Below are 18,596 nucleotides of genomic sequence, written 5' to 3' on the forward strand. Positions count from 1 at the left end.
TGTTTGTGTTTGCTTCCCCTAGTAGATTAGTAATCTTGAAAAACTCGGTCTAATCTGGTGTGGGGCCCACGCAGGACATTTACGTGGAGGTTTTCAATAAATGTTTAACATAAACTTTAATAACAGAACTTTGTGGGATATATAAATAGAGGTATTAGAGAGATATGAAAGTGCCAAGGATTGGGGCGCCTGGGAGGCTCAGTGGTTTAAGCCGCTGCTTTTGGCTCAGGTCATGATCTCAGAGTCCTGGGATCGAGCCCCGCATCAGGCTCTCTGCTCGGCAGGGAGCCTGCTCCCCTCTCACTCTCTCTGCCTACTTGTGATCTCTCTCTGTCAAATAAATAAATAAAATCTTTAAAAAAAAAAAAAGAAGAAAGAAAGAAAGTGCCAAGGATTAACCAATCACTAGAATAAAGCAGCTCATGATAACTGTGTCCTTTTAAAAATAGTACTGCTATGGATATACCACCACACTGGCTTTCATTTAGTACTTTTGTTTTATTCAAATGCCAAAACATAAGTTTCAAGATACAAATTGTAGTTATACTCAGTTTGTTTGATTTAAAAACATCAATTATGCTTTGTTAACAACTTCAAAAACCAAATGTAAGTTGTTGTGACTAAAATGTCTCCCAGTCCATTTCTGGAGGATTACTCTTAATATATTTAGTAGCTACTCCAATTTCCACTCTACAAAAAGGAAAACAATGATGCTATAAAGAGAAAGATAAGAAACAGTTATAATATGAAAGACTTCCTGAGAAGAACTTTAACCATTAATAGAGACTAAGAAGGATATCTGTTTCTGTTCCATTTTTATAGCAACCAGGCTTAAACACTCTGCAAAAGTGCATTTCTGGTCCTACCAGCCATAGATAGGTCACATCTGTTATTACATCATAGAAAGCCCAATTCTTCATCAATAGGATTTAGAATTTGCGAACAGCTTAGTTCTTTTCCTAAGGAAAAGGGGCAAAAGGAAAACTCAAGAATCTATAAACCAAATAATGAAAACAAATACTTAAATGTACTCTGATTTAAACAATTTCAAATGAGGTTTAACTGAACACACGGTACGGAAACTTGTATCATCATTAAGCTTAAAAGGTACCCAAATATTTTGGTATTTATAGAATCAAATGAAATAACTTTCATTATTAAGCCCCTCCAAATTTTCCGTTTAGTTTTGTTCTATAATGGAGGTTAACTTATATTTTAGTGTGAACACAGTCATTTCTGCTGCTAGAGAAGCATAGATGTTCTTTAATGTTCTATGAAACCAAGGAATTAGATATACAACACCAAAAAAAAAACCAAAACAAAACTAGCTGAGCACTTCACATAAGTGCACAGTATTAGGATAGCACATGGCTCTTACTATGACTGATGCTGCACGCTTCTTTCAGAATTAAATGGTCTTTTCCTGAAGATTCAAGGCAGAGTTCAATTCCACCTGCCAAGCTCATGATACTAAAATGGACCAAAGATGGAAAATAAATCAGACAAGTCAGAAAGGGAATGGCCTTTTCTATAGTGCCAATTGGGAAACTGCTATCATGCGTTAGCAGATAAGACTAAGAACGCAGCTAAATAAATCAGCAAAATATGGTTTTTCAGAGTACTTTTCCATGAAATTTTTAACTACTTGGGGACTATTTATTGCAATTTTTAAGATGAATAAAATTCCAATATTTTCAGGCGACAGATATGTGTAGAAAAAGGTTAAACTAAAAAATGGTGTCCCAATCTTTAAAGAATTTATTTTCCCATTTGTAGAGTAACATTATTGTAAAATCCAGTCATTGCAACACCTGCATTGCTTAAAGGAACTCCTAAGAATTTTGTTAAAGCTATTTTTTAAAAACTGAACCAAAATAATGTACATTTTATCTCTGAACACTGTATCATTAAAGTCCACATAATGTCCTCTGTATAAATCAATGTGATGTTACGTAATATACATGATCTGATTTTTACATCCTAAAGGCTTCTCTGACCATGTATGATATCCAAGATAGATCCAATGCTTTTAATGTCAGACTGTAGAGACAGTTACGATCATGAACAAAAGAAGGAAAAGTTTTATATACAAGACAGAAGTCTGACAGTTTAGCTATTTGCTGCATCTGCCTGGCGAGGCCATCCTTCTTCTTCAACTCCAGAGTCATATTCTTCTTCAGAGGATTCTTTCGTTGGAGCCCTATCATAAAAAGCCATTAGGGTTTTTTTATTTAAATAAAAATTAGGGGTAAACATGTTTTCTAGACTCAAAATAATAAATTAATCCACCTAGCTAGAAAAAACACACAAAAAAGGTAAATATTAAGAGCACTTTTAATATTCAGATTTCTTAGTAGTAAAATACAGGAGACACTGAGAACTGCAAAACTAAGAGTGGTAATTTTCCCAATATTTTCCTTAACAAATTTATTACTGAAATAAATTGACAAGGCTTCATCTGCAAAGTCTTTAAAAATCCATTTTTCCACCAAAAAGGTAGAACCTATTATTTCAACTCAAATCCTTGGCATTTAGCATATATCTGTAGTAAAGAAGTCAATAGCTTCTGGGCAAATCTGGTTTCACTCAAGTTAGCCAAAATTATGATCAGAATAAAATTTTTCATATATTGTCATCAACCAATAAAAGATTATGTCTCTGAATCAACTACCTCCTAAGTTATCTCAAAAGATAGGCAAACAAAATAACATACCTTGTGACTTAGTTAAAACAAATTTAATTTTTGGTATGTAACATTAATATCAAGTGGTGTATAATAAATATTCATTGAAAAGATTAGGGCCTATCTGAAAAGAGGGCCCATCACTTGGTTTATTAAATAAAGATTTAATGGAGCACTGACATGGTCATTCACCGATAAATATCTGTGGCTGCTATTGTGCTCTGAGGGCAGTGGTGAACAGCTGCAATACAGACTATGTGGCCCTCAAGTATTCACCTAGCCCTTTATAAGCAACTCTGCCGACCCCTGGGATAAACAGAGGAAGCAGTGAAAGATGGGTCAATCTGTGAACCAACATGATAATACCAAGAGAAAACTTTGTGAAAGATCTGAAACCAGTTATTCATAAATGACAGAACTAGCATCTCATTTGGATGACTTTTCTATCTCTTTTGATACTTCTTCCTTAGGGGAAGGCTAATCTTGAAGAAATTTTCAAAGACTCACAAAATACTATTATTTTATAAACCAAAATTAGAACATCTTTTCCACAGAAAACTTATGAGATTATGGCCCTTTTATGAATATAAGGATGCTCATGCAATTTTTGTGACAGACCAATAAACCATAGCAGTAAAGAGCTGATCTTAAGTTTTAGATTTGTTCAAGCTTGACAACAAAACACTTTACCGGATATATCCTGGTTCCTTTTTCCCTTCTACTACTTCTTTGTCAACCTCCACACATACAATATCAGAATTAGGAACTTCAAACATTGGTTCTAGTAACAGCTTTTCCTAAAGAGATAAGAAGTAATGAATTATATGGAAAAGTGTGGGTACATACAAAATACTTACGCTCTATATGCCACCAATCAAATTCATTAACTTAACAAATATTACTGAGTCCCTAATTCTGTATACCAGGAATTGAATGTTGAAAAAAAAAATCAATATAAAAAGCTTTCATACTCTTCATATTAAAGCAGCTTCTAACTAAATTCAGAGAGAATTCATTCTGTAAGGGAAAGCTACTTATCTATAGCTCTGTCTACTTAGACCACCATGCACATATAATAAGATTATACCTCTGGATTCTACCACAGAGGTCAAATGGTAATCCTTACTTTGAAAATGATTTAATCCTAAATCGTCTCTACCAAACTCTTCGATTTTGAACTATGACTTCAAATAAGCATTTGTTTCAACAGAGCTGCAGATCTTAAGGAAAATACTGGAGAACATAAAAATTTCTTTTAAAATGTTAACTATGAGGGCACCTGGGTGGCTCAGTGGGTTAAAGCCTCTGCCTTCGGCTCAGGTCATGATCCCAGGGTCCTAGGATTGAGCCCCGCATCGGGCTCTCTGCTCAGCAGGGAGCCTGCTTCCTCCTCTCCCTCTGCCTGCTTCTCTGCCTACCTGTGATCTCTCTGTCAAATAAACAAATAAAATCTTTAAAAAAATAAATAAATAAAAATAAAATGTTAACTCTGGGGGGCGCCTGGGTGGCTCAGTGGGTTAAAGCCACTGCCTTCGGCTCAGGTCATGATCCCAGGGTCCTGGGATCGAGCCCTGCACCCGGCTCTCTGCTCGGCAGGGAGTCTGCTTCCTCCTCTCTCTCCCCCTGCCTCTCTGCCTACTTATGATCTCTGTCTGAAAATAAGTAAATAAAAAATCTTTAAAAAAAAATGTTAACTATGGGGCGCCTAGGTGGCTCAGTCATTAAACGTCTGCCTTTGGCTCAGGTCATGATCTCAGGGTACTGGGATTGAGCCCTGCAACAGACTTCCTGCTCAGTGGGAAGCCTGCTTTTCTCTCTCCCACTCCCCCTGCTTGTGTTCCTTCTCTCACTGTCACTGTGTCAAATAAATAAATAAATCTGGGGAAAAAAAAAAAAAAAGAAAGAAATATGTTAACTATATGACCTATTCTTGTAGTTTGCATGCTTTTAAATCTGTCCTTAATCAGTAACACCTGAAGTCCAGGAATTCATTACAGAGTACAGTCTCAAATTGTCTGTGGTAAATGTGTAGTTCCAATCAAAAAGTCCTATTATGATGAGAGAAGTAATAATTAGCAATGAAATCCTTAGAAGAGAATAGGTACTTATGCTTGCTTTGGGAGCACGTAGGAAAATAGTAACCCACTGTACAGCCAGACCTGGAAAGCAGGGGAGAGAACACTATAAATAGAGTAGGTGATGGCTGAAAAATAGGCTGGGTCTCTAGAATTTTAACAGAACAAAAAACGGAGTTCACAAGGTGCCTGGGTGGCTCAGTTAAAGTGTCCAACTCTTGATTTCAGCTCAGATCATGATCTTGGTCATGAGATTTGAGTGCTCCATCGGGCTCCACACTGGGGTGTGGGGCCTGCTTAAGATTCTCTCTCCCTCTGCCCCTCCCCCCCTGCTCACACTCTTGAAAGAAAGAAAGAAAGGAAGAGAGGAGAAAGAAAGAATAGTGAGTTCATATCATTGTGAAGAATTTAAGGGTAAAAAAATATCATGGTTATCTGCAATTTAATTTCAAACAAACAGACAGGAATGAGAATTTCAATGGGTCTGAGGAAATGGTCTAGGGAGGTTAGTCAAAAGGCCCAAATAAAATTTTCAAATTCTCCTGCCCAGAATCCTGATTTTCTCTATTTCTTTAATGTTATTATGTCCTTTGTTGCAAAGGCTTGCTTACTTATTTCTTGGAGAAGAGAGAGAGGAGACAGGGAGGGAGAGGGAAAGAGAAAATCTTAAGCAGGCAAGCTGAGATCATGACCTGAGCCAAAACCCAGAGTCAGATGCTTAACTGACTGAGCCACCCAATTTCCCCTGTTGCAAATACTTTACAGTTCCTTTTTTGTAATAAAGAAAAATATAATCTATGGAGACAAAATAATAATAATAATGATCACAAGAAACAATTCCAGGCCACTTCCATGGATATATTTCCAAAGAAGTAACATAGAGACTTATTATTTATAAAACCAAGAGCAAGAAAATAATCTAGTAATGCCAACTTACCATTATGGACCGAAGACCTCGTGCACCTGTTTTTCGTTCTAGTGCCAATCTGGCTATAGCTTTCAAAGCATCCTCAGTAACATTAAGTTCACACTACAAATACATAAAAAGAAATGAGAACTTAGATAATGCTTATGTTTTCCTAATATAACCATGTAACATTTGATCTATTGTTACTACCTATCATCATTTCTAGCCCTTATAGAACAAAAAGGGACTAATGCCCTAACTTTACAGATAAAGAAGTTCAAGCAGATTAAGTATATTGATTCACTAATAATTAGAACCACAAGATCAGAATCTTTACATTTTGACTGACTCTGTCCCCTTTAGGACTAAAGCATTTTTTGACCATTACTTACTTCCTAGAAAACACTCATCACTCATTTTAAAGAGTATTACTAACCCTCTCATCCTAAAGAACAAAGGCAAAGTTTTAGACAAATCTCTCTAAATTACCACAAATCTCCAAACAAGAGTTCAAATTACTGATACTTTATAAACATACTAAAAAAAAAAGATTAACATACTTTGGAACACCACACTTCATAAGACCTTGGTATGAAGCAAATTATGGTTATGAATTTCTACTTCCAGAAAATGTAAAATTTAAGGAAGGTATTATCTCTCATGGTGCTTTACAGCCTTGCCTTCAAGCACTTGTTTCTGTCAATTAGCCTTAGAGAAGTAACAGTATTTTGAATCACAAGTTTCTCATTAGTCCTTGAAGAGGTTTCCTAGATTAACATGAACTTTCCAAGACCTTATTCAACATTTATTGGGCCCCTACCTGTATACTAGAGATGAAATGAGGAACTCAAGGAACTTAAGTCTACTGGGTGGTGACAAATTAGCAAACTAGATTTACAGCAGTGTATGCACAGTGGTGCTAAGGGAGCACCAATGTGGGGGCATTAAAAAAGGCAAGGAGACAATGAAGGATTTAAGGAGAGGAGTAAAATAACTAGCTTTGTGTTTATCCTTTCATTAGATATTTATTAAGAACTTAAAATCTATTTTCTGGGCATTACGTTCAACAACATAAAAATGATCCATTCTGGAAGTAAAATGGAACATAATGGTATTTTGGTGGTGGTGCTCAGAAACGGACTTGAGACAGGGAGACTTTTTAGGAGCCAAAAGCATGCATCAAGGTAAAAAATGATAAAGGAGCTTGAGGTAGTGTTAGCAGATTGAAGAGAAGGAAACTAATTATTTAAAGACACAAAGTTCATAAAACCCAAAACATATGCTGTATGACTGGACGTCTGGACTTGTGGGACTGGATGTCTGGCTGCAGAGAAGGAGATGAGGAAGGTGAGGGAACTTAAAACAGAAGTATGTAAAAGTATACACAGTATGGTGCAACAAAAGCATTTAACATTTTAAGGCTGAAAGGATAATCCTATGTGTCTGACTTAAGGGGTTGAGAGTAGGCTTCTGGCATAATCTCCCTCTCTATATATCCCAATGATGATTTTAATTAGGAAAAAAACAAAGCCAACTCTTAAATGTCTAATATAACACAATCTGCTTTCCCTCATTTCTAGATCCATATTTAGTGAGGAATAGGCTGGTATTCCAGATAAGCAGGACTGTTCTTGCTTTTTGTTAAGTTAATTTATGCAGAGTTTCAATAGCAAAACCCCACAAACTGAATATGAAAAATAAAAATCTAACCTTATCCATGCTGAATAAGGCCTGGTACTGAGGAATAACAGCATTACGTGGCTCCGTTAGTATTTGTACAAGTGTTTTCTCATCGAGACTATGCAAAGGAACTACCACAGGCAACCGTCCCACAAACTCAGGAATCATGCCAAATTCAATGAGATCTCTGGCTTCTACATGACGTAATAATCGATCTTTTTCTTCGATGTCTTGGTGAGTATTTGATTCTCCACTTCGGTTGGCAAGGTCTGCAGCAGCTGCAGCCCTTCTGCCTTTTCCCAAATTAGAAGGTGTTCCAAATCCAAGATACTACCAAGAAAAGACAGATATTAAAAATAGTAGAAAGAAGTTGCACTGTATTAAGTACTTTGCATATATGCCTCATGTGACCTTTGCAATATATGAAAGTCCTAATATCATTCGTATTTTACAAATGAAGAAAATAAGCTTCAAAAGGTTAAGTACCTTGACCAAGTTCTCCTTGCTATAAGCGGTAAAGTTAGGATTTTAATTCAGGCTTATCTGCCTTTAGAACTGAGAACTAAACCACCATTTAATAACCAATTCTCAAAGAATGAATTCTAGTAAAAATAGATAGGTAAAAACTACAAAGGGAGGTCCCTTAGAACTCGGATGATGATGCTATAGGGTTTTTCTGAGACCTCTAGACTAGTGTGGTCTCTAAAATGTGTAAGAACTGTTAAAATGGAGACAGTAATTATTTTGTAACCTAAATTAATTTTGTAACACTGTAAATAGTACTAGTGCCTATGAAACAAGCACCCTTATAAGGAAATTATGCTTAAGTGTCTTAAGTCACTGCTAAGCATTCTATTAAAATCATGATTTGAGGTTCCACACATCAACTTATGTTAGAATAATTCTGATTTTAGGGGCGCCTGGGTGGCTCAGTGGGTTAAGCCGCTGCCTTCGGCTCAGGTCATGATCTCAGGGTCCTGGGATCGAGCCCCGCGTCGGGCTCTCTGCTCTGCGGGGAGCCTGCTTCCTCCTCTCTCTCTGCCTGCCTCTCTGCCTACTTGTGATCGCTCTCTGTCAAATAAATAAATAAAATCTTTAAAAAAAAAAAAAAAAAAAAAAAAAAGAATAATTCTGATTTTATAAAAAACATATAAGAATGACATTAAACAAAGCTAACTTTGCTGCAAAAGTCTGGGTATTGGGGATCCTGACTGGGTCAGCTGGTGGAGCATGCAACTTTTGATCTCAGGATCGTGAGATCAAGCCCTACACTGGATGTAAAGATTACTTTAAAAAAATAAAAAACAGGGGCACCTGGGTGGCTCAGTGGGTTAAAGCCTCTGCCTTCGGCTCGGGTCATGATCCCAAGTCCTGGGATCGAGCCCCACATCGGGCTCTCTGCACAGCAGGGAGCCTGCTTCCTCCTTTCTCTCTGCCTGACTCTCTGCCTACTTGTGATCTCTGTCTGTCAAATCAATAAATAAAATCTTTAAAAAATAAATAAATAAATAAAAAATAGAAAAAAATAAAAAACAAAAAACACACCCCAAACTATACACATACCCATTGTTTAAAAAAAAAAAAAAAAGGCTGGGTATCTAAGGTGTATGGATCCTACTTTGGTTTATATAAAAGAACTATACTCTAGGCAATTGTCAGAAAGTTTAATTTTAATATGTCATACAGCTTTTGTTGAAAAAAGCAGCTCATGATATGTGAGAAAACTGCCTAAGTCAAAAATTCATTCCTTTGACGCTCTAAGCTATATACATGAATAGTATATCAGAAAGAAAAATACTTTCCATTCAATAATTTAAACATTAGTAAGCTTTTATTATGTATAAGCATATATAATTTAAAAATATATTTATTTTATATAATATAAACATTTACAAAGCCTTATTATAAAACACTAGGAATACAAACCTAAAGATAGCCATTACCCTAATGGGGCTTAGAGTGAGAACCCATGAAGGAATTAAAGTATCACAGGTGCACTATGGACTCTGAAAAACAACCTGAGGGTTTTGAAGGGTCAGGGGTGGGAGGTTGGGGCAACCTGAGGGTTTTGAAGGGTCAAGGGTGGGAGGTTGGGGGAACAGGTGGTGGGTAATGGGGAGGGCACGTTTTGCATGGAGCACTGGGTGTTGTGCAAAAAGAATGAATACTGTTACGCTGAAAAAATAAATAAAATGGGAAAAAAAAAAAAGTATCACAGGTGCAATGGAGGACAACCACCCAGGAAATTATAGCAGTAGACAAGAGGGAAAGAGGCACATACATACTGGGGAGGGGGGGTAGGAGGTGATCAAGAAAGCTTCATCAAGTTTTAAAAGATGAACATAGATTTGCTAACTGGATTGAAGTAGGGGAGGGCATGAACAAAGGCAAGAGGAATAAAACTTACGGAGTACAAGCAGCCTGGTATGGTTGGAACATAAGTGCATTATTTAATATTGTACCCCTGGCTTCCAACAAGGGCTGATAAAAACAACAGTCACATGCACATATTTAATTCTCTATAAAATCACTGTTGAAGACTCTCTTACCTCTGTGTCTTTTCCATAAAGATTTATATAAGTTCTTTTTAAATCTGTGTCTCCTGAAGACTGACCTCATATGCTTCCCCTTTCAGGGAGTAATAACTAGAGCCAATGATTTCTCCCTACTTTTCATTAGGAAGTTCAAATGACCTAAACCTGCCTTCTACATGTTTCTGATTCTTTTTTGACATCACTTTTTTTTTAAAATTTTTTAAAAGATTTTATTTATTTATTTGACAGACAGAGATCACAAGTAGGCAGAGAGGCAGGCAGTGAGAGAGAGGGGGGAAGCAGGCTCCCGCGGAGCAGAGAGCCCGATGCGGGGCTCGATCCCAGGACCCTGAGATCATGACTTGAGCCGAAGGCAGAGGCTTTAACCCATTGAGCCACCCAGGCGCCCCTTTGACATCACTTTTTTTTTTTTTTAATTTTTTTTAAGATTTTATTTATTTATTTGACAGACAGAGATCACAAGTAGGCAGAGAGGCAGGCAGAAAGAGAGAGGAAGAGAAGCAGGCCTCCTGCTGAGCAGAGAGCCCGATGCAGGGCTCCATCCCAGGACCCTGGGATCATGGCCTGAGGCGAAAGCAGAGGCTTTAACCCACTGAGCCACCCAGGCGCCCCGGTTACAGATTTTTAAGTAAACTCTACACTCAACATGGAGCTCAAACTCTCAATCCCAAGATCGAAAGTTGCATGCTCTCTCAAGGAGGCAGCCAGGCGCCCCCAGAATTTTGAATATAAAGTTATCTCCCTCTCTCTCTCTCTCACACAGAAAGAAATAATTTCTTCTTTCTAACTTGTTAAGCTAATTCATGTGAAATTTCAAAAGCAATAATGACATAAATTAACTAATATGAAAAATTAAAATCTAACCTTATCCATGCTGAATAAGGCCTGGTACTAAGGAATAGAAGCATTATGTGGCTCAGTCATTATTCATACAAGAGTGTTTTCTCATCTAGGATATCCAAAGGAACTACCACAGGCAACCATTCCATTAGCAGTATTATTTTTTTACTGCTAATAAACTGCTGTTTAAACTAGTGGGTGCAAAGCCAAGGAGACTTAAAGCAAACAATATAGCAGAGTTGATCTATGATAAATTTATTCAGATAGGATATAGAATATATATATATAAAAGAAATCATTTGTGGCTAGCTATTATGTAAAACACAAAATATGGAAAATACTGGTGTGTTTGGGCTTCTTGGCACTATGCTGACATTATATTTTATTGTAACTAACATAGGTACTAGGCATGTATCTGCAGATATGAAGAGTAAGTTCCAGTTAAAATCAAGGGTATTTAAGTTAAAATCAAGAATGTGGTTTTTTTGTTTGTTTTTGTAAAAGATTTTATTTATTTATTTGACAGACAGAGATCGCAAGTAGGCAGAGAGGCAGGAGGTGGGGGGGGGGGGCACTATCCGCTGAGCAGAGAGCCCAATGCGGGGCTCTATCCCAGGACCCTGAGGATCATGACCTGAGTCGAAGGCAGAGGCTTAACCCACTGAGCCACTCAGGTGCCCCTTTTGTTTGTTTTTTAAAGATTTTTTTATTTATTCATTTGAGAGAGAGACAGAGAGAGCACAAGCAAGAGGAGGGGCAGATGGAGAAGGAGACACAAGCTCCCTACTGAACAAGGAGCCCCATGTGGGACTCAATCCCAGGACTCTGGGATCATGATCCAAGCAAAGGCAGACCCTTAACCAAGGTCCCCCAAGGGACACCGAGGTGCCCCCAAATCAAGAATGTTTAAAAACATCTATAAAACTAAGTGGGATCACAACTCTTCCCTCAACCCCCAAACTGGCTGCCTCATTTTGTGAATGTGAGAGGTGATCTCTGAGAAAACTCCTGGGTGGAGGAAATGGAGAGAAGCTCTTTATTGGACTCTAGTGAATTGGGCAAAAGGCCTGAACAGAAATTTTACTGATGTGATGCAGCTACCTCAAATTATAAAAGAACTCCTCAGATAAAATATAAAACCAAATAATCAAGTTACACTTTAAAAATGAACTTTAAAAATCTTTCAATTCACCATTCTGAAATTTAAAAACAAAACAAAAGAAACCCACCACCACCAACCTAGGAATATATTTCTGGTATGCTCTAAGAAAACCTAAATTAAAAATCCACAACTGGAAACTGACTATCCATCCTCTATAACTTCAAATGTGCACTACCCTATAACTCTTCAGAAAAACTCACCTTTTCATTTTTCCTCCTGCTGATGATTCTGTCTAAGCCATTGAAAGCACCAGATGCCACAAATAGGATGTTTGTTGTATCAACTTGTACTGTTTCTCCACGTAACTTACGGGAATTCTTTTCTGGAACATTAACTATTGTGCCTTCTAGTAGTTTTAATAACCCCTAAATAAAGAACAAACGACTTAGAATCATTGTGTAAGTATATTATTTATTTTGCTTTAGAAAATGGGATTCAAAGGGGGAAAATAATATGTGGTTATGGTCAATGAGCATAATTAACGAAAACTCCCACATTCTACAACTAACATGAAAATCTAATGCATCATCATATTAATAATTTGTAAATTTCTTTGGAATAGTTACAGACTCCTGATGCACTCAAGAAATAGTCAATGTGAAAGGTTGCTTTTGATGGCAAAGACCTAATTATGACCTAAAGACAGAAGTGACTCTGTAAGATGGTACCCAACCATAGTGGGAACATTCAAAATCTGAAAATAGTTATCTTTCATATGAATTAAAATTCTATTCTACTCCTGGTGTTAAACTTTTAGACTACCTACATTTTGAGATGCTTTTATAAAAAAATTACCTAGCACATTTTATGAGTGTGACCTTTCTCTGTCTGTCAAAATAAAAATGAAAGCAATTTTCCTTATCCTGTATTTTATGTCATAATTAGTTACCAATAAAGAGTCAACTTGGCCACTTGATCATTAAGACTTCAATTATCATTCTACATAGAATGAAACACAACTTCATCTATTTTATCCTATTATGTACATAAAAATAATAAGATACATGTATATACTTCATTTATGTCTAGTTAGAACCAGAACTCTCAAGAGTCTTCTAGAAATGTTTAATTGGGCCTCTAAAGAACAAAATCAACAAAAATCAAATTTCATTTTTTCTATCTTTTCAGTTTTCTCTTAGGATCTGAACCACTTTAAAATGGTATGTGGAGTTTGGGGTGGGAGAAATAAACAAAACAGAATCTAATTGAATGTGAAACCAAACGTACAATATTTGGGAGGTTGATGTATTCCCTTCCTTTTAGTGGGCTTGAACAAAATATTCAACTGCTTACTTGCTGAACGCCTTCTCCACCTACATCCCGTAACTGATGAATGCCTGGCACACTGCCAATCTTATCTACTTCATCCAGAAAGACAATTCCTATAATTTAAGGAGGATTCTATTTATAATATGAAAAAGATACACACAAGATAACCTCAGTTTTAAAAGACTAGGTAGCTATAGAGAAAGGTTATTCAATCTTTCACCCTTAACATATACAGAGCTTAACTTCATAAAAATACACTGCTGTCTCTCCCATTCATAATTTTATGTAGATGTTTTATAATCCATTAAATAGAGTATCACTTGGGTATGATACCAATTCTCTGACGTTAGTTATTCACCCCACTAATGTTTTCAGGTTCTTCATTCTAGGAAGCTGTGATAGAGGTATAGTGGGGAAGCATGAGATGTTTACAGTGCTGGTACTAGCAAAAGTTCAATTTCATCCTGCACCCTTCTTCGCTTATCCTGGCACCCTCTCCTACCCCACCCCAGGATTAGGAGTCTAGAGGGGAGTCAGAATAGGAAAAACAATAATAGCATTAAGAATCTAATGGAATAGTAATTTGGCATGTTTTCACCCTAGTAGTCATCTTAACTACAATAATATAAAGCAAACTCTGTGGACCTTAGTATGCTAGAAAATGTTTAACATAGCTATCATTATACAATTACAGAATTTTACTCCTTGACTCAAAAAACAAGAATTATGGTATTTCTTAATATTAGACTGCTTCCCCAATAGACTACATCTGGAGATAGACAGGCTATACTGAAAAACATACCTTGTTGTGCTTTTTCTACATTGTAATTGGCATCTTGGAGCAGTTTGGCAATCACAGATTCAATATCTTCACCTACATATCCAGCCTGAGTCAAAGTTGTACAGTCACAGATAGCAAAAGGGACATCAAGGCATTTAGCTAGAGTTTGTGCCAGTAGAGTTTTACCTACAAATAGAAACAGCAACTAAAAGTTTCCTAAAAATATGTTGCTACACAATCTGGCTACAAAAATGTAAAATAAACTAAATCTAGTATATAATAAAAAATTACTTGTACATCTTTACTATTATTTAGATTTAATGGTATGTTATTTTTAATAACTCCCATTATTTTATTTAACTTCCATTAAGACATTAGGGATTGGGGTGCCTGGGTGGCTCTGTCAAGTTGGGCTTCTGATTCTTGATTTTGGCTGGGGTCATGATCTCAGGGTCCTGGGACCTGGATCAAGACCATGTCAGGTCCTGCACTCAGTAAGGAGTCTTCCTGAGTACTCTCTTCCTCTCTGTCTGACCCTCCCCTGCTCACATCCACATGCGTACACTCTCCCTAAAATAAATAAATCAATCTTTAAAAAAAAAAAAAAGTGTTAAGGATTTGCATCAATTCCTCAAATTCAGCTTGAAGCCTATGCAGAAATACTGATAATGTATCCCTAAGATTGGTCTTAGATTTTCTTCTCAAGAGGCAGAATCTCTAATCACAAGACAGATGTAATAGAATCACTTATACTCTATTTTTTTAACGAGTAATTTTTTCAGAAAGTTATTTACCTGACCCAGTTGGTCCAAGCAGCAAAATATTACTCTTTTCAAGTTTTATGTCATCATGGGAAGAATCCAACACTTCACCTCCTCGTTTTTCCTGAGGTATTTGTTGATTTACCTGTTGCTGCATTGATGCTCCTAAAGCATTACCATGTGGACTAATTCCGGCGATCTGAAGCAATTCTGAAAGAATGCCAAAGAAATTATTAAAGTTTCATATGATTTTACTTGAAAAAACGTCCAATAGCCCTAAATCTAAGAGTGATCACATATTTAGAAAAACAAAATATTTTGACATTCTGTCTCACCTAAAAAGAAAGAAAACCTGAAATTATCTAGTAACGAATGTACAACACAATCATTTTGCAGGGAACCTCAAGCAAAGTAAACAGATTCTTTTCACCCTCCTTATTTATGTAAATCTGTATGAGGAATGCCCTTTCACTTATGGGAAGGGAGTGTAGGGAAAAAGAATAGTGCTAGGCGTAACAAAGCTTTAACTTTGGCCTTTGCATTGTGTCTAAATAGCTATATGATCTTGGGCAAGTCATATAAACTTTGTTCTATTTCCAAACCTATAAAATGTCAATAATACCAGTCAATGTCAAGCACATGGTTGGAAAGTAGAGTAAAATGCAATTGATCTGGAGGCACCTTAAAAACCAAGCAAATGTATATAGATTTTTTTTCAGTACAAATGAAGTAGGACTATAGGGAAAGGGAAAAACAATGAACACAGTAGAAGAACCAAGACTAAAATGGAGATATAAGAAATCTGGGTTCTAGTCTTTTTCTGTCACTGTGTAGTTGTAGGACCACAGCAATCACTTAACTTTATTGGGACTGCTTCCTTACCTATTAGGTGAAAATATCAAGACATGTGACTTCTAGTCTTTTTCACATCTAAAAATGATTCTGTGAGTCTACCAGAGAAACTAAATATGGTAACACTCGTTGGCTCTATCTGAATTTGTGATTTTATAGGATCTTGATTGGCTCTTTTCACCCTCTTTATTAGAGACACAATGCTTAGCTAGATGGGAATGATACTGCTGATGAACCACCAGTTTATTAACTGGGTGCCTAAAAACAAACCAGCTTTGTTATCACTCTCTCAGATAAAAGTAAAGAATTTCAATTATCCATATTTGTAAATCCATACTGCTCCTGGTTCTCAGCATCTGAGGCACCTGTGTTCATATCCCATTTATGTTTTCTGGATTTTTTAGTTTGTTTTTAATAAATGGGTTAAGAATAATAGTACTTTCAGGACACCTGGGCGGCTCAGCCAGTTAAGCATCTGCCTTCTGCTCAGGTCCTGATCCCAGGGTCCTGGGATTGAGTCCTGCATTGGGCTCCCTGCTCAGAGGGGAGCCTGCTTCTCTCCCTGCTCATGCTCCTTCTCTGACAAATAAATTAATAAAATCTTTAAAAAAAAAAAAGGAATATCATTACTTCCGGGGCACCAGGGTAACTTGTTAGTTGAGAGGCCAACTCCTGATTTTGGCTCAGGTCATCTCAGGATCCTGGGATCCACCCCACCCCTCAGGTTCTGTGCTCAGCAGGGAGTCTGCTTGAGGATTCTCTCTCCCTCTGCCTCCTTCCCATTGACATACAAGCTCACACTCTAATAAATCTTTATTAAAAAAAAAAAAAGTATCAGTACTTCCTAATGCATTATAATTTAAACAAACCAAAAGACAGATTTTCAGCAGATAAAACTATTATTATGGTCCTATTCCATCTGGCTGGCACTTTCAATTATCTTAGAAAGTAAACAATTATTCTAATTAGCAAAATAGGAATTGAAGGGGCGCCTGGGTGGCTCATTCAGTAAAGTGCCTTGGTTTTGGCTCAGGTCATGATCTTGCAGTTGTGAGATCCAGCCACACACAGGGTTCTGCACTCACCAGGGTGTCTGTTTCAGATTTTCTCTCGCTCCCTCCCATTCTCTCTCAAATAAATAAATCTTCTTTTTAAAGACAGAAATTCAATTAACCTTTTAATTTAAATTGCTACATCTGAGAGTTAATTATTAGTGAATAATTCACAATGCTGTGCCTCATCCTGATCCACATGAATTTAGTTAGCTGTCCCTAGGTAAACAAAAATTTCTTCTTTTTATTTCAGCAAAATCTAGTTAGAAATTGTGAAAATATAGGATAGGGCTTTGGCCTGAGTGTAGGCTGGCCTAACGGGGAAAAATTATTTAGGTGAATAATTGGAACAAAACTGCAAAAAGCATATTAACTAGAAACTAGAGTGAAGTCACAGAATAAATGTATTTAACTTAAGCAACGATTTAAGTCAAAAATTGGTAAAGATTTTATTTATTTGAGAGAAAGCACACGCTTGAACAAGTGGGGTGAGGGGAGGAGGGCAAGAGAGAAACCAATGACCCTCACCCCTCCTCCACTGAGCGGGTAGCCTGATGTGCAGCTTGACCCCAGGAGGCAGATACTTAACTGACTAAGCCACCCAGGGACCCCAATTTAATTTAAATTTTATTTTATTTTATTTTATTTTACTTTTAAAGATTTTATTTATTTATTTGACAGAGATCACAAGTAGGCAGAGAGACAGAGAGGAGGAAGTAGGCTCCTGCTGAGCAGAGAGCCCAATGCGGGGCTAGATCCCAGGACCCTGGGATCATGACCTGAGCCGGAGGCAGAGACTTTAACCCACTGAACCACCCAGGCTCCCCTAATTAAAATTTTAAGAAGAGGAATAATTTAGAAGCGCTTAGGAGGCTTAGTAGGTTAAGTGCCTGCCTTCTACATGGGTCATGATCCTGGGGTCCTAGGATCAAGCCCTCAGTGAGGCTCCCCGCCCAGAAGGGGGCCTGCTTCTTCATCTCCCTCTGCCATTACCCCTGCCTGTACTCTGTCAAATAAATAAAAGTCTTTGAAAAAAGAAAACAAAGAGGAATAATTTAAATAGTACGTGTTTGTGATTCCATTTCATTTCTTTTTTTTTTTTAGGATTTTACTTATTTATTTGTCAGAGAGAGGGAGAGAGAAAGCACGAGCCCGGGGAAGGGCAGAGGGCGAAGCAGGCTCTGTGCTGAGCAAGGAGTCCAATGCAGGGCCCGATCCCAGGACCCTGGGATCATGACCTGAACGGAAGGCAGCCACTTAACCTACTGAGCCACCCAGGCGTCCATCATTCCATTTCATGAAAATATACTCCAGGGTAAACTTGAGCTAATTTTCCTGTCCTTTCAGTTAGTCTGTTTTTCTCTCAACGCAGGAGCAGTTCTCTATAATGAGTAAGCAGTATATGGTTAGTTGCATGAAGCTCACTGGTGATGTGGGCCTGGACAAATTACTTAAAATTTCTGCATTTTAGTTTTCCTACCTATAAAGTGGGTGTGAAAATAACAGTTTCTGTCTCACAGGTTTTAGGAAGATTAAATCAGTTAAAATATGTAAAATACTTAGAACTGTGCCTGGCAGAGTTTTATAAACGTTATAGAAGAATTTGCTATCAGTATTGCTATTTTCCTAATATTTAAGTATTTGTGTAACATAGCCCAAATGCAAGCCAACTGTTTCATCTGGTGCCCAAATGAAGAAAAACATGTTCCAATGATGGGAGAATCCATCAGTCTTACTGAGAGTAATATGTTGATCTCTGACATTGATTTCTAAAAGAAACTTGAAAGAATATTTTGATTATGTATCATTTTGCCCTAATGTCCTTAACTTTAGAACCTAAAACCCCCCCTGGACAAGATGAAACTATACATGAAAATAAATTCTATTTAAGCTTTCAAAATATTACTTTCCCAAGTCATTCAATGTATATAATTACAAAATGCTTTTACCTAAGTTCTTTTGGTACTTGTTACCATTTA

At 37.1% G+C, this 18,596-nt stretch overlaps 1 protein-coding gene across 2 annotated transcripts in view; it reads right to left on the bottom strand.

The window, feature by feature from the left end:
* Window positions 1-478: 478 nt before the first annotated feature.
* The window catches only part of CLPX (caseinolytic mitochondrial matrix peptidase chaperone subunit X), a 41,799-nt gene continuing 23,681 nt past the window's right edge, over window positions 479-18,596 (bottom strand). For both annotated transcript variants that reach the window (XM_046009534.1, XM_046009533.1), the window contains 8 exons: window positions 14,747-14,923; window positions 13,974-14,138; window positions 13,196-13,284; window positions 12,103-12,267; window positions 7,376-7,675; window positions 5,696-5,788; window positions 3,374-3,480; window positions 479-2,200 (listed from right to left, as the gene is read on the bottom strand). In XM_046009534.1, coding sequence (XP_045865490.1) covers window positions 2,110-2,200; window positions 3,374-3,480; window positions 5,696-5,788; window positions 7,376-7,675; window positions 12,103-12,267; window positions 13,196-13,284; window positions 13,974-14,138; window positions 14,747-14,923 — 1,187 coding nt within the window. In that variant the 3' untranslated portion in view covers window positions 479-2,109. The remainder of the gene's footprint in view (window positions 2,201-3,373; window positions 3,481-5,695; window positions 5,789-7,375; window positions 7,676-12,102; window positions 12,268-13,195; window positions 13,285-13,973; window positions 14,139-14,746; window positions 14,924-18,596) is intronic.

Source organism: Meles meles, chromosome 6 (assembly GCF_922984935.1).
Source record: "Meles meles chromosome 6, mMelMel3.1 paternal haplotype, whole genome shotgun sequence".
In the NCBI taxonomy this organism is placed as follows: domain Eukaryota; kingdom Metazoa; phylum Chordata; class Mammalia; order Carnivora; family Mustelidae; genus Meles; species Meles meles.